This window comes from Vespa velutina, chromosome 13 (genome assembly GCF_912470025.1).
Source record: "Vespa velutina chromosome 13, iVesVel2.1, whole genome shotgun sequence".
NCBI classification, from domain to species: domain Eukaryota; kingdom Metazoa; phylum Arthropoda; class Insecta; order Hymenoptera; family Vespidae; genus Vespa; species Vespa velutina.
In genome coordinates, this window is record NC_062200.1 from 1,318,729 (window position 1) to 1,331,147 (window position 12,419).

The window sequence follows — 12,419 nt, forward strand, 5'->3', positions numbered from 1 at the left end:
GAACGGTTTAGACAAAAAAGGAGCGAGGAATCGTGCAATGCGTAAAGAATGAAATTTTATATATATATATACATATATACATAAGTTAACAACGGTAACCGTTCTCCTTTCGATCGTCCTTCGACCGGTCGTCGATCGTTCCTTGCACCAAACGTGTTCACCAACTCAAACCCTTTGTTTTCTTAAACAGAATATGGATTCCCTCTTTCTTTCTTTCTCTCTCTCTCTCTCTCTTTCTCTCTTTTTTTCTCTCTTTCTCTCATCGGTATGTTTCACGCTCACCTAACGTATATATGTATACGCATATAAATGCATTTACTTTCGCTGCTAGAGATCTCGTTCACGCTTTGCCTTTATTCATTTCTTCATCCGACTCGCCATAAAGAATGCATGTGCTAAGACTTTCCCAACCTTGAGAGCACCTAACTTCGAGAGTTATTTCTTAACACAGAACCATACTTAAAACGCCATTTATGATTACGATATATATATATATATATATATATATATATATATATATATATATATTCCGTTATAATTCTATTCAAAGAATAACTATGTACGCTTACATAATTAATGAGATAATTGATTGATCGATCAATAATTAAATTAACCGGAACTTTAACGATAGTGATAAAATTTATAATTAAATGAAAAAATAGAAACACCATAAACATAGATCACTAAAATATGCTTACCTTGTTGACAATAGGTGCCGACAAGAAAGAAGACAACAAGAAGGAACAAGCATGGTGGAATTGCTAGGTGCGACATTTTCATCATCCGCCAAACTTGAATCCCTTAAAATATTTCCAATTTTTTTCAAATCTCGTTCACTCCCGTTTTCAATGTAAAATCAACGTAAATTTCATGATTAAGTACATCCCGCGAACGAAGTCACACAGCTTGGCTGCCTGTTAATTTTGATTTCGCAAATGAGATAATTTCTTTTCTTCTTTTTTTTTTTTTTCTTCTTTTCTTTCTTTTGTTGTTTTCTCAGGTATTTATAACAGCGAACGCGTACATTGTTCTCTAAACATACGATCGCGGCCACGGTACGGCCCTCACTGCTAAGAGAACGAATAGAAAGCAAAATCTTACTTTCACTTTGTCCCCGTAGCTACCACACCAATCGCTCGCACCTCTTAGAAGAGATCGCCTCGAGGCCAACGAGATTCTCTCTCTCTCTCTCTCTCTCTCTTTTTCTTTCTTTCTTTCTTTCATTTTTTTCTTCCTTCGTATCTCCCGATTTGCTGTGATCTCTTGATCTTTTCTCGATCGATAAAATTTAATCTAATATTGTGATAAAGAAATGTTATGTTTAACATTATGACAAAAGACAAAAAAGAAAATATTGTTAATTACAGAAAATAAATACCATTTTTTTGAAGAACCTTGGATAGAGATCAATGTTGCATTGATATAAATGAAGCAAGAACATGTATGAAGAATTAAGGGATTCTTGTGGATCAATCTTCTTCAAAAAGAATTTTCTTTACGATCGACGAAGGAAATTGCTAACAAGTTAAATTTGATTAAAAAAAAAAAACAAAAAAAAAAACAAAAAAAAAAAAAGAAAAAAAAAGAAAGAAAAAAAAAAGATAAAAGAACTAAAATTTAACTAATACAAATATAAATAAAATCATTTTCATAATATAGATTTTTATATGGAGTATACTGAGAAAATACAACAATATACTGGCTCTTGATACAACTCTACAATGAGTATTATACGCTTTACAATTTCTCATTTATCATACTCATGAATTTTGTATATAAATTCTTGTTGTCTTTCTTGGTTTAAGTTGTTGATAATGATTAATATACAGAAGCAATTGTTCGTGGAAACTTTCAATATCTTCGGACAAGTATGTAATGCATTCCTATAACATCAAGTACGGAGAGGAATATGAACTATCGTAGAGCATCAGATTATATTCTAGTCGGTTCCTTTTTTTTTTTGTTTTTGTTTTTTTTTTTGTTTTTTTAATCTTTTTTTTTATCATATACTTACATTTATTACGCTGTGTTTGTATAACTGGTTCAAATAACTTAACTTTTTGAAAGATCTTCTATAATCGTGCGTTTAAAAAATATACCTCATCTGATTGTCATAAATTGCCTTATGGTACACGTTTCTTTAAAGAAATTATTTTCTAACATAAATAATTAATAAATTATCATCAGTTACACAATTTCAAACGCACACAGCTGAGTTGAGTGTTCATCTCATGCATTCTAAAGTTTTGCCTTTACACATGAAAATTTATATAAAAGAATTATAAAAGCATATTTTGCACTATAAACCGGACAATCCTTTAGATCTTAAATCTGATAATGTAATAAATACCTATGTATTTATTTTCATAATACACTTTTTTGCCTTATATGATTCTCAACGGATAAGTCAGATTGTAACTTAGTACTCTGTATAACACGGCACACGTTTAACTGTGTGGAATTGGTGTTATTTTATTGATACCTATAATTACATACGATTATCACCTTGCGTGTAAAGTACTTCAATCCAACTATAGCAATAGATTCAATAACTCATTTTCTTTTTGGGCACCACATTTATGTTTTCACTTGTTGATTCAAATGTTTTAACTGAAATAAAAATAATATATCATATTTGCACATTGTATTGATTTTTGTTTTCTTTTTTGTTTTTTTTATATTTATAGTTTGTTTAGAAAAATTATCTAATCATATTTACTTCGTGGTTGGTCTTCTTGATGGTTCAGATGCTGTGGGAGGTGGAGGTGGTCCTCTTCGTGCTAATTCTTCCAAATATCCCATTAATAATCGCGTTCGTTCGGCAGCTGCTGCTTCTAATACGAGAAAACGTCGATCCTTCCTCAAAATTTCTTCGATTTCGGCTAGGCAAGCACTATTTTCTTGCACCTTTTTGTACGTCTTATCGGTAATCAACTTTGTTTCCTAAAAGATTAGTAGAAACATAAAAGTATGGGGAATTAAATATGTTCAATACGTTAACGTAGAAAACATTGCATACCTGTAGGAGTTCTCTGAAATCTGCTTTAGCCGCAACAAGTTTATCCTTTATGTATTCTTTAAATTCTTTTTCACATTTCTGTTCATAAAAAAAAAAAAAAAAAAAAAAAAAAAAAGAAAAAAAAAAGAAAAAAAAAAGAAGAAAAATAGAATACAATACACAATTAATACATATTCTTCAAAAATAATACTTAAATTTTATTATTATCAACGTACCCGATCACTAGATGAGAATTTAATATATCTAGGATCATCCTTTAATAATTTTTTAATATCTCTCCAAGATGCTGTTAGTTCGGTCGAAGCACCTACTTCATCTAAAACCTCTCTAAATTTATCTCGCTTTTTTCGACCAAGTTGTTCGATATGTTCATTAAACAATCGTTCCTTTTCTTCACGATCTAAACTCTCCGCTAATTCCCATCTATGATCCTTCCTCAATTGTCGTTTCGCTTCTCTCCACGCAAGATCACCGTTTCTCACCTGCATTTCAAAAGAACATTTTTATTGGAAGATGTTGTTATATCTGAATTAGCTTATTTCAAACTAAACACTTTTGATACATACCAGATCAGCAAGAAGTGCACTAAAATGTTGAACAGCTTCCGTATGGCGATGATGCTGTCTTTCTTTGTCACGATCTCGAAGATGTGTAGCCAATGTTCTCTGTACCTCTCTTTCTCTTTCTCGTAAACTTGCCTCTGCCCTTCTTTCGCGTTCTCGCTTCTGTTTCTCGCGATCTTCCTCGGAATCGGAATGATCATCACCTTCTTCCTTCTATAAAAGTACACGTTATAATTATATAATACGTTAACAATAATTAAAAATATAAAATGACGATAGAGAACTTACATCATTTTCTTTTTTTGTATTTTTTTCATCACTTTCTTCTAACTCTCCGCTTTCTTTCTCAACCGTTTCCTTTTTCTCCTTGCCATTTTCTTCAGTTCCAGTATCTGTTCGTTTCTGTTTCTTTTCCTTATTATCCTTATCAGATTTGTCCTTAGATTTTTCTTTATACTTATCCACATCCTTCCGATCCCTGTCCTTCTTCTCTGATTTATGATGGTCTTTATCTCTGTGCCGATGATCTTTATCTTTCTCCTTTTCCTTTTTCCTTTCCTCCTTCAGAATACGAATATAGTCCCTAAACCAATCTTCTCTAGTGGTTGCTGATTCTACGACTCTGTACCTCCAATCAGATTCCAATTTTTTCTTACAGTCACTCCAGTGCGAATGTCTGTCAATGTCTTTGTGCTCACGTAGCATTGCTATGAATTCCTTTTTCACCTGAAATACATTCATCATAAGATCGTCATTATTGAGAAATAACAACAATTTTGCTTATTTACTATTATTTTACAAATCTTTATTATAATTGTAAATTGTTTTGGCTCGGATTTATCATGCACGCTTAATAATATTTCCAACCAATGAGTACACGCTTATAACCACATTACAATCACTTTATAATTATATCATGTAAAGTAATTATTTGTAATGTGGATCAAACTATTTCAACTTGCAAACCTTGTATTATGGTTTTCAAATTGTGTATTTCGTAATGGGTAGAACAAATATTGAATAATATTCATTCGCGTCAGGAGATATCACAACTTTAAGGGCTCTATTTGTTGGAATTTTTTATGAAATATGCTGTTTTCTGCTGAAAAAAAGTATACTCATTAAAGCTGTAAAAATGATTAGTTTTTAGCAAGCTGTCATTAAACAAATATACATACACTTCCATACAGAGATATACATACATCAAATTTTATATATTGTACATATAAAACATTTATATTTACACATTCATTCATACATACTAGAGCGAAATACATGAAATCGAAATTAACTCTGAAATTAATGTAACTCTGTTTCCTAAGAAAAGAAAGTATTTTGTTTTGATTTAATGACAACTTGCTTTAAAATATGGATATGTTTTTTAACGCCTTCCCTTGCTGAAAAGAAAAAATATGTTAGTAAGTTATTGTCGAGTTTGTATGATTTCAGAAATTTTTAGCCGTCCAAATTACGAAACGAGCTATTAACTCTACTTCTTACTTTCCTTTTAATTATTTCTTCAAGTTCCGTATTTAGAGTATTAGTTCTACAATCTTATAGTGGCATTGTAGCACTAACAACTTTTTCTTTTTTATATTTCTTGCTATAAAAATAATTAATATAATTTTTTCTCTGTTAAATAATAAATATGAAAGAGAATGTATATATATATATATATATACATATATATACATATGTATGTATGTAGGTGTATATGTATATATATATATATATATATATAAATTAATATTTAAAACTAACTATATTTATAAATGATTCCATCTTAATTATTAATCCAGCTTAATTTTTTTTTATCTTGCTAAAACATAAAAATGATTTATTACCCTCTGTCATTCCCATTGCGTAATTTACGGACGACTTCGGAATTTCGTATAGTAACTATCCTCTTTCTCATGATATTTTTTACTAATAATTAAAGAAAAAAATTCTTAATTGTGAAATATTTCTATATAGGTTTTTCTCTTTCATTGTTTTCTTTTTCTTTTTTTTTTTTTTTTTCTTTTTTTTTATGCCACAAGTTGGAACCTATTTTTTTCACATTGATTTTCAACGAAGAAAGATTTAGTATTACATAATCAACTTGATAACTACAATCTAACTACCCTATGATGTCCACCTTTATTACTTTCATATCTAATCATTATTTTCATAAAAAAACATAAATCTACTGTTATACAAATTCATACTCCCCATTATTCCCATTTAACCATCATACCACGTTACTACAAAAATTTGATCTATCACTGTGACTTTGTACTCTAATAAAGTCTAAATCCTTTCTCTCGCACAAGTATATTTACGTGATATAATAAAAATACTTAAATCGTAAATAAAATTATTAAACAGAAAATACACACGCATATATATATGTATATGTGAAATATCACTGTAATATATACATATATATGTATGTAGTTTTAAGATATGTACATAAAGTTTTTATTTCTTAATTCAAACACATGACTTATAATGCTTCGATACAAGAACGATTAACGATTAACTATTAACTTTCAAATGATTTCTATACTCTGCAATCAAAATTGTTAACTTTTTTTGTGATAATAAAAATGTAAAAATAAATATAAGATTTCATTCTTGCTTCGATACATTGAATACAAATTTTAATACCGACAAAATAATAAACTTTTTTAAGTCCCGAGAACGAAATAATGCATATCAAAGTATTTGCAAGTAAAGCTACCCTGTGAGATAAAACTCTCTTGCGATTCTCATCATGTAACTCTTTCGATATTGTTTTTAATTTTGGGGAAAAGTTAATCTTTTGAAGTAACGAGGATTACGAGTAATATACAAATACCGAGTTCGTTCATTCTCATGACTCTGGTTTGGAGTAAAGAATGCGGCGCGCGAGGGTGTGCCAACTGTGCCACGTAGTGTAGGTGGGGATGGTAGATGACATCATCCATGCCACCAACCAGCTTCAGAACCAAGCCACTCCACATACGGAACCTGTCCTGCCTGCCTCCTGACTGAAGTGGAGAGTTCAGAACACATAAGTATATAAGGAACCGTCACATACTAAGATTTTATTCTCTACATCTCCCGTCTTAGAGCTACAAAAATTTTCTCTATCGAACAAATCTACTGGAGTAGAGAATGATTAGAGAAACTTCTCCTGGTATGTGTTCTTCAGCCATAAATATTAGGAATTCATTTTATATGTAATCATACAAGTGGAACAAAATAATAACATACCTATGGAACCTGAAAGAATAATTATTTATATCTGAAAATACATATTTCATTAAATATATAATTAATCAACTATATATTATTAATTATTTAAGAAGTCGCATTATATATTTCGAACTAAAGCAATCATGGTGTCTTGTCTATCATTTATTTCTTACGTCAGTAATCAATGCTAAATATTGCTAACTAATGGAATAATATAAATATATATATATATCTTTTGGATAATTTAATTAATGGAAGTTCTTCAAAGCACAAATATATGCTGAATCTAAACAAAATTCAGCATTCTAATAAGTACTAATTCTTGTAAGTGCATCTTACTTTGCAATTACAGATTTTTCGTTTTCTTTTTTTTTTTTTTTTTTTTTTTTTTTTTTTTTTTTTTTTTTTTTTTTTTTTTTTTTTTCACTCGATCTTTATAAACTATTTTTAATATGACTTTATAAGAAAAATTAAAAAATATAACTTAGAAGATCTTACTGAAATATCTGAAACGAAAGTATTGAATCTTATTGATATTTAACTTAAACAAAATACTCTGTTTATATCGCTCTTCCATAAATATAGAAGATCAAGATGCATTCATGATAAACGTAGAGTATAAGAGAATACATTTAAAATATTTTAACAACAAATTATAAATTAAATTATAATAGAATGTTTTTTTTTAATTTTTTAATTTTTTTTCTTTTGTTTTTTTTTTTTTTGTGAAATATCAAAACATAACGTTATATAAAAAAATATTCTTATGTTTAACTCGTCATCATGTTTAATATACTATAAATTAAAGTCTTTTGAATGCATCTATATAAACAGATTGTATGAAGAAAACGTAAGTTCTTTTCTTTTTTATTATAATATTAAATATTGAAAATAACTGCAAGTTTTCGAACAACAAGTTTAAAAAGTAGCTGTTGCGTCACTGTAAAATCATTATTATTTTAATAAATTAAGAATACCTGCTCTCGCTTGGCGGTTTTCTCCTCTTTTTCCCTTTTTCGGACTTCCAGAAGATACTCGTTGAAGAGGCTTTCCCGTTCACGCATCTTTTCCACATTCTTAAATCGTTCGTCACGCCCATGCTTTTGTGCAAAATCACTAAATGATGATCTGCAAATTAAAACACATATTTGTACAGCTCTATTATCGATATTTTTTTTTTTTGTTTTTTTTTTTTTATGTGAATATATTTTACATACTTCCCATGAAGATTAGCTTCTTCCAAAAGTTTTTGAAATTGTTCTTTACGTTCTTTCATTTTATTTCTTTTTTCACGTCTTTCTTCCTCTGCCCTCTCCTTCACATATTTTTCAAAAACCTGCTTCCTTTCTTTGGACGTTAAAAGCAAGTAACGTGGATCGAACACGATTTTATGAAGCTCTTTCTCCCATGTACTAAATGCCGATACCTAATATACAATTGTATATTTTATTAACATAAACAGAGTTTTTACATATGCATAAAAAATTTATATAGTTGAATTATTCTAAACAAAACTTACATCCTTCTCTGCAAGCATATCTCTAAACGATTTAATCCTAGTTTCAAGTGGAACAATCGCCCTTTCTCTCGCTGCTCTCACTTCAGCTTCGATCGCTGCTTCCTTCCCAATGTCGATCGTTTTCTTACCATCCTTGTCCTCTTCCTCTTTTACGGTAGCAGCTTTATAAAAAAAAAAAAAAATACTATATGCTATTTAATTCACAAATCATTAAGTATTATTTCAAATGCAACATACGTTTAGGCTCTTCTTGTTTAATTTTCTTAGCTGGAGTTGGTTGATCATCGTCACTACTTTCACTTGTATCCGACTGCCGTATAGGTTTTGGTGTTCCAACTGCATCTGGTGGCGTAGATGTCATCTTATCCACGTCTTGACGGCCGATAAGGTCATCTGGTCTTTCCCATACAGAAATTCTTGACGAGGGATTATAAAAAAAGACACGTCCATCACCAGTCCATACGACACACCTAAATAAATAAATATATATTATTAAATAGTGTATTATCATAATATTATATTAAAGATTGTTTTAAACATGCCATGGTGTTCCTGGTACGGGTGTACTGGATATTGGTCTAGATTTATCCTGAGGTTTAACTGCTTCCTTCGAAGATGTCTCTTCTTTCTTGGGTTTAGCTTCAGTTTCTTTTGCATTATCTTTGGTATCATGAGTACTCTCTTGTTTTACTTCTTGCTTATTAACTTCAGAAGGGCTTTTATTATTACTGGTACTGGAGGTAGTTGCAGTAGTGGTAGAAGTGGTAGTTGATACCTCTTCTGCTTTTTGCCGAAGTGCTAATTTTGCATCTATTATAATGTTTGAAGAAAATAATGTTCTCATTAATATTACGTTGCATAACAATCTTAAATTAATAATTTCTAAAATATTAATTATAAACTAACAGCACGAATTAATTGTATTGTTTATTTTTAACTCACTTTCTAAATCTTTCAATGCCTGTGGTTTTTCCCACACGGATTCTCCTGCTTTACTATTATAATAATATAGTCTACCATCTGGAGCACGGTGTTCTGTCCAAATCATGGCTGATGCAACTAATTCAGAATCAAGTTGTGCTAATATAGCTGGATCTTCGGCAGGAGCTTGGGAAGCCATTACACCATGTGGCATTTGTGGCATACCTAATAATAACAAATTATACAATACTTTCTATGTTTAATCACACATAAAACTTTAGTTAGAAATATTTCTCTAATATACCCCAATTTGTCTGTGGTGGACCATAACCACCAAATGGTTGAAATCCTGGTGGTGGCATGCCAAATGGAGCTGTACCAAATTGAGTTGGAATTGGACCACCAAACTGATTGGGCATTCTATGTTGCATTGGCATCATATTTGGTGGTGGCTGCATTATATTCGTATTTATAGTTGATGTATTTATCGTTGGTGCATTTGCAACTGTTGCAGGTACTGATCCTTTCATATAAAAAGTACATTTTAAAATTTATAAAGTGACACAAAATATATATATATATATATATATATATATATATATATATATATAGAGAGAGAGAGAGAGAGAGAGAGAGAGATGAATCATTGGAATACATAATAATATAAAAGAGATTTTATTACCATTAGTTTGATTTGAATCTGATGCTTGTGCACTGACATCTGGAGCATCATTCAGAGAAGGTGGTGGTCCTGTACCTGGAGGTGCAGTACTCATCTGATTCAATGCATCTGCATTATTAGAGGAGGACTGTTCATTACTTTGAGATACTCTATTTTCATTAACTTGTGTTGGAGTAGTAGGTGTGGAAGTAGGAGTGGTAGCACGGGCTGTTTGCTTTGATGCTCCATGTACTAATTGTTCTAGCTAATGTAGTAAACATAAAATCATAATTATCACATATCAAAATATCTTAGAAATAATAAAATTATTATTATTTTATTATTCTATAAAAATTACTGACCTGATCTTGCACCATGACTTTTACATTTGATCCTTCAGGCTTTGTCCATGTTGTCTCTCTAGATCGAATATTATAATAATATGACTTCCCATCTGGTGTTTTAGTTTCTACCCAAACTTCTCCATTAAGATCAAGTCCTGGAATGTTTGCTTGTGGTTGACTCTGTTGCTGCTGGTTTTGTTGTTGACCTGGAATCTGTTACACACCTTGCAATTGCTTTTGTTATACTACACATTATACTTCTGCTATTACACTTATGACTAGCTTACGCTATTCATATTGGGTGGTCCCATTCCAGGAGGTGGCCCATACGGTCCCGGTCCTGTCCCAATGGGACCATTCATCATATGCGGTGGTGGCTATTAACACATGTAATAGACAAAGGGATACCAGGCAAAAAAGAAAAGAACTATCATAAGGAATGTTCTTTTGTAAAGCCATTTCAATATAATAGATTGATTTTTGTAAGGGAAATAAGGGAAGTACAAATGACATAAATTTTAACAAATACCGATATTCTTCCAGTTGTTTACTCTCATACAATGTTTCCCATCTGCTTTGCTTTTACCAGAATGCATTGAGTTTTATAATAATTTATTATATATTTTACTGAATATATCAGTGAAGAAAACACAGATATCTGAGAAGACTCATCATGATATAAACATTGTTCCTACATACATTGTATATATACACATACATATATATATGAAAAAAAAAAATATTCTTTACCATTCCTGGTGGTCCCATAAGATTTGGTGGTCCCATTATGTTAGGTGGTCCCATAGGTCCCCAGCTTGGATCAAATGGTGGAGGCCCTCTAAAACGTGGACCAGCTGGACCAGGTGGACAGTTTGGTCGTGGTGGACCCTCAAACGGATACCCATTGTTAGCCCCACGGAACATCGGACCCCTTGGACCAAAGCCTCTGCCTCGAAACCTTGGAGGACCGCCTCTCATCGGGAAATCAAAACCACCTCTGCCACGACCCCTTAAATTATTTTTATACACTTGAGCTATCTTTAATAACTAATCTAAACCATGACTTGGAATGTCCACGTACGAAATTTGGATACTTCAATCTGCATAAAAACTCTACATCTCCAACTCATAATTGTTAACGTCGAATTTTGGCACTGAAATAAATGGAAGGTACAAAACCTTTCACCTTGGACGATTAATGTTGATCTTGCAAAATTACATTTAGTGCATGAAATTGCATTTTGTTACTTCATCATAATACCATTGAAAAACGATGTTCTTGATGTGATCGTCTTAAACACGCGACACAATGTTTGTTGTTCTTCTTTGTCAATCATACAAAAAAAAATCGGTCGACGATTTTGCTAAAGAAAATTGTAACCTAATCCTAATTAAATAAATAAAATTCTACCCAGAACAAAAAATAAAAAATTATTCCAGGAATAAACAAGAACGACGCACCTGAAGCTACCTCTTCCTCGCGGTACGAAGTGCCGATATTCTTCTCCATCGAAACTATAATCCTCCGTTTCTTCCATGCCCTCATCATTGTGCTCTTGTTCATTGTTGAGATTTGCCTCGACAATTCCTGATGTTTGCTCATTGCTCGATTCCATTATATTTCCAACGATCAGTGCAACTAATTTAATTTCTACACAGCCATTTACTACTTTTCTTAGCTTGTAGAAAAATGCCGCAAACAAATCACTATTTTATTCGTAAGCCGTAAACATAGTATTACCAACCTATGAACGAATAGTTCCTATTCTTTCCTAAGGTACAAGAATATATAATAAATTACCAGGTTCTGGACAAACGACAAGCGAACAAATTAAAATACATTTAATAAAATAACGATAATAAATAATAAGAAATTAATACAAATAATCTGTTAATATTGTTCTCGAATTTTTATTATTAAAGCTACAATCTCATCTTGATTTTTAACTATGATCTTGATATTTTAACCATAACATTATTTATTTATTATCTATAAATAAATAAATAAATAAATAAATAAATAAATAAATATATATATATATATATATATATATATATATATATATAATGCATTATTTAGTTTATTAAACTTCAATATTTTTTTAATCAGAATCAGAATCAAATAATTGTGTTTGTATAAAAAACTTTTTACTTCCTTGTAGTTCAATATTTT

The 12,419-nt window shown here is 30.7% G+C and overlaps 3 protein-coding genes across 19 annotated transcripts in view; 1 reads left to right on the plus strand and 2 right to left on the minus strand.

Annotated features, from left to right (window-relative positions):
* LOC124953689 overlaps positions 1-2,150 on the minus strand; it is an 8,181-nt gene extending 6,031 nt beyond the window's left edge. For all 4 annotated transcript variants that reach the window (XR_007102299.1, XM_047505448.1, XM_047505447.1 and 1 more), the window contains exons 1-3: positions 2,015-2,150; positions 1,379-1,517; positions 699-1,293 (exon numbers count right to left, since the gene is read on the minus strand). Coding sequence is in view for 3 of the 4 variants with exons in the window: in XM_047505448.1 (XP_047361404.1) it covers positions 699-783 (85 nt within the window). In the remaining variant the exon portion in view is untranslated. The remainder of the gene's footprint in view (positions 1-698; positions 1,294-1,378; positions 1,518-2,014) is intronic.
* The window catches only part of LOC124953691 (protein SERAC1), a 12,824-nt gene extending 9,659 nt beyond the window's left edge, over positions 1-3,165 (plus strand). For all 5 annotated transcript variants that reach the window (XM_047505455.1, XM_047505454.1, XM_047505450.1 and 2 more), the window contains one exon: positions 713-3,165. The gene's annotated coding sequence lies outside the window, so the exon portion shown is untranslated. The remainder of the gene's footprint in view (positions 1-712) is intronic.
* On the minus strand, positions 1,946-11,959 carry LOC124953688 (transcription elongation regulator 1). Of its 10 annotated transcripts, none has more exons than XR_007102298.1 (19): positions 11,708-11,959; positions 10,997-11,255; positions 10,534-10,623; positions 10,265-10,459; positions 9,924-10,167; positions 9,546-9,764; positions 9,263-9,466; positions 8,863-9,130; positions 8,558-8,790; positions 8,321-8,481; positions 8,019-8,227; positions 7,779-7,929; positions 3,871-4,308; positions 3,586-3,795; positions 3,235-3,501; positions 3,020-3,097; positions 2,720-2,943; positions 2,351-2,610; positions 1,946-2,250 (listed from the first exon to the last, which is right to left on the minus strand). XR_007102298.1 is itself a non-coding variant. In XM_047505446.1 (19 exons), the coding sequence occupies exons 3-19, from the start codon at positions 11,222-11,224 to the stop codon at positions 2,607-2,609; spliced, it is 3,423 nt and encodes a 1,140-aa protein (XP_047361402.1). In that variant the 5' UTR covers positions 11,225-11,243; positions 11,328-11,400; positions 11,708-11,830; the 3' UTR covers positions 1,946-2,606. The 10 variants fall into 10 exon arrangements, 9 of the variants coding, with proteins under 9 accessions (XP_047361402.1, XP_047361401.1, XP_047361394.1 ...); XM_047505446.1 differs by adding an exon at positions 11,328-11,400 and having other exon boundaries at positions 1,946-2,610; positions 10,997-11,243; positions 11,708-11,830; XM_047505445.1 differs by adding an exon at positions 11,328-11,400 and having other exon boundaries at positions 1,946-2,610; positions 11,708-11,830.
* Between the last annotated feature and the right edge of the window lie 460 nt (positions 11,960-12,419).

What these genes read in the sequence shown, in the direction of transcription:
- LOC124953688 (XM_047505437.1), bottom strand. Translation starts at nt 11,862, where the DNA reads ATGGAATCGAGCAATGAGCAAACATCAGGAATTGTCGAGGCAAATCTC. An exon ending in CCCGTACCAGGAACACCATG is followed by an intron (nt 8,791 to 8,862) that starts GCATGTTTAAAA and finishes TTATTTATTTAG; the next exon opens with GTGTGTCGTATGGACTGGTG. An exon ending in AATTCTCATCTAGTGATCGG is followed by an intron (nt 3,098 to 3,234) that starts GTACGTTGATAA and finishes TTTTATGAACAG; the next exon opens with AAATGTGAAAAAGAATTTAA.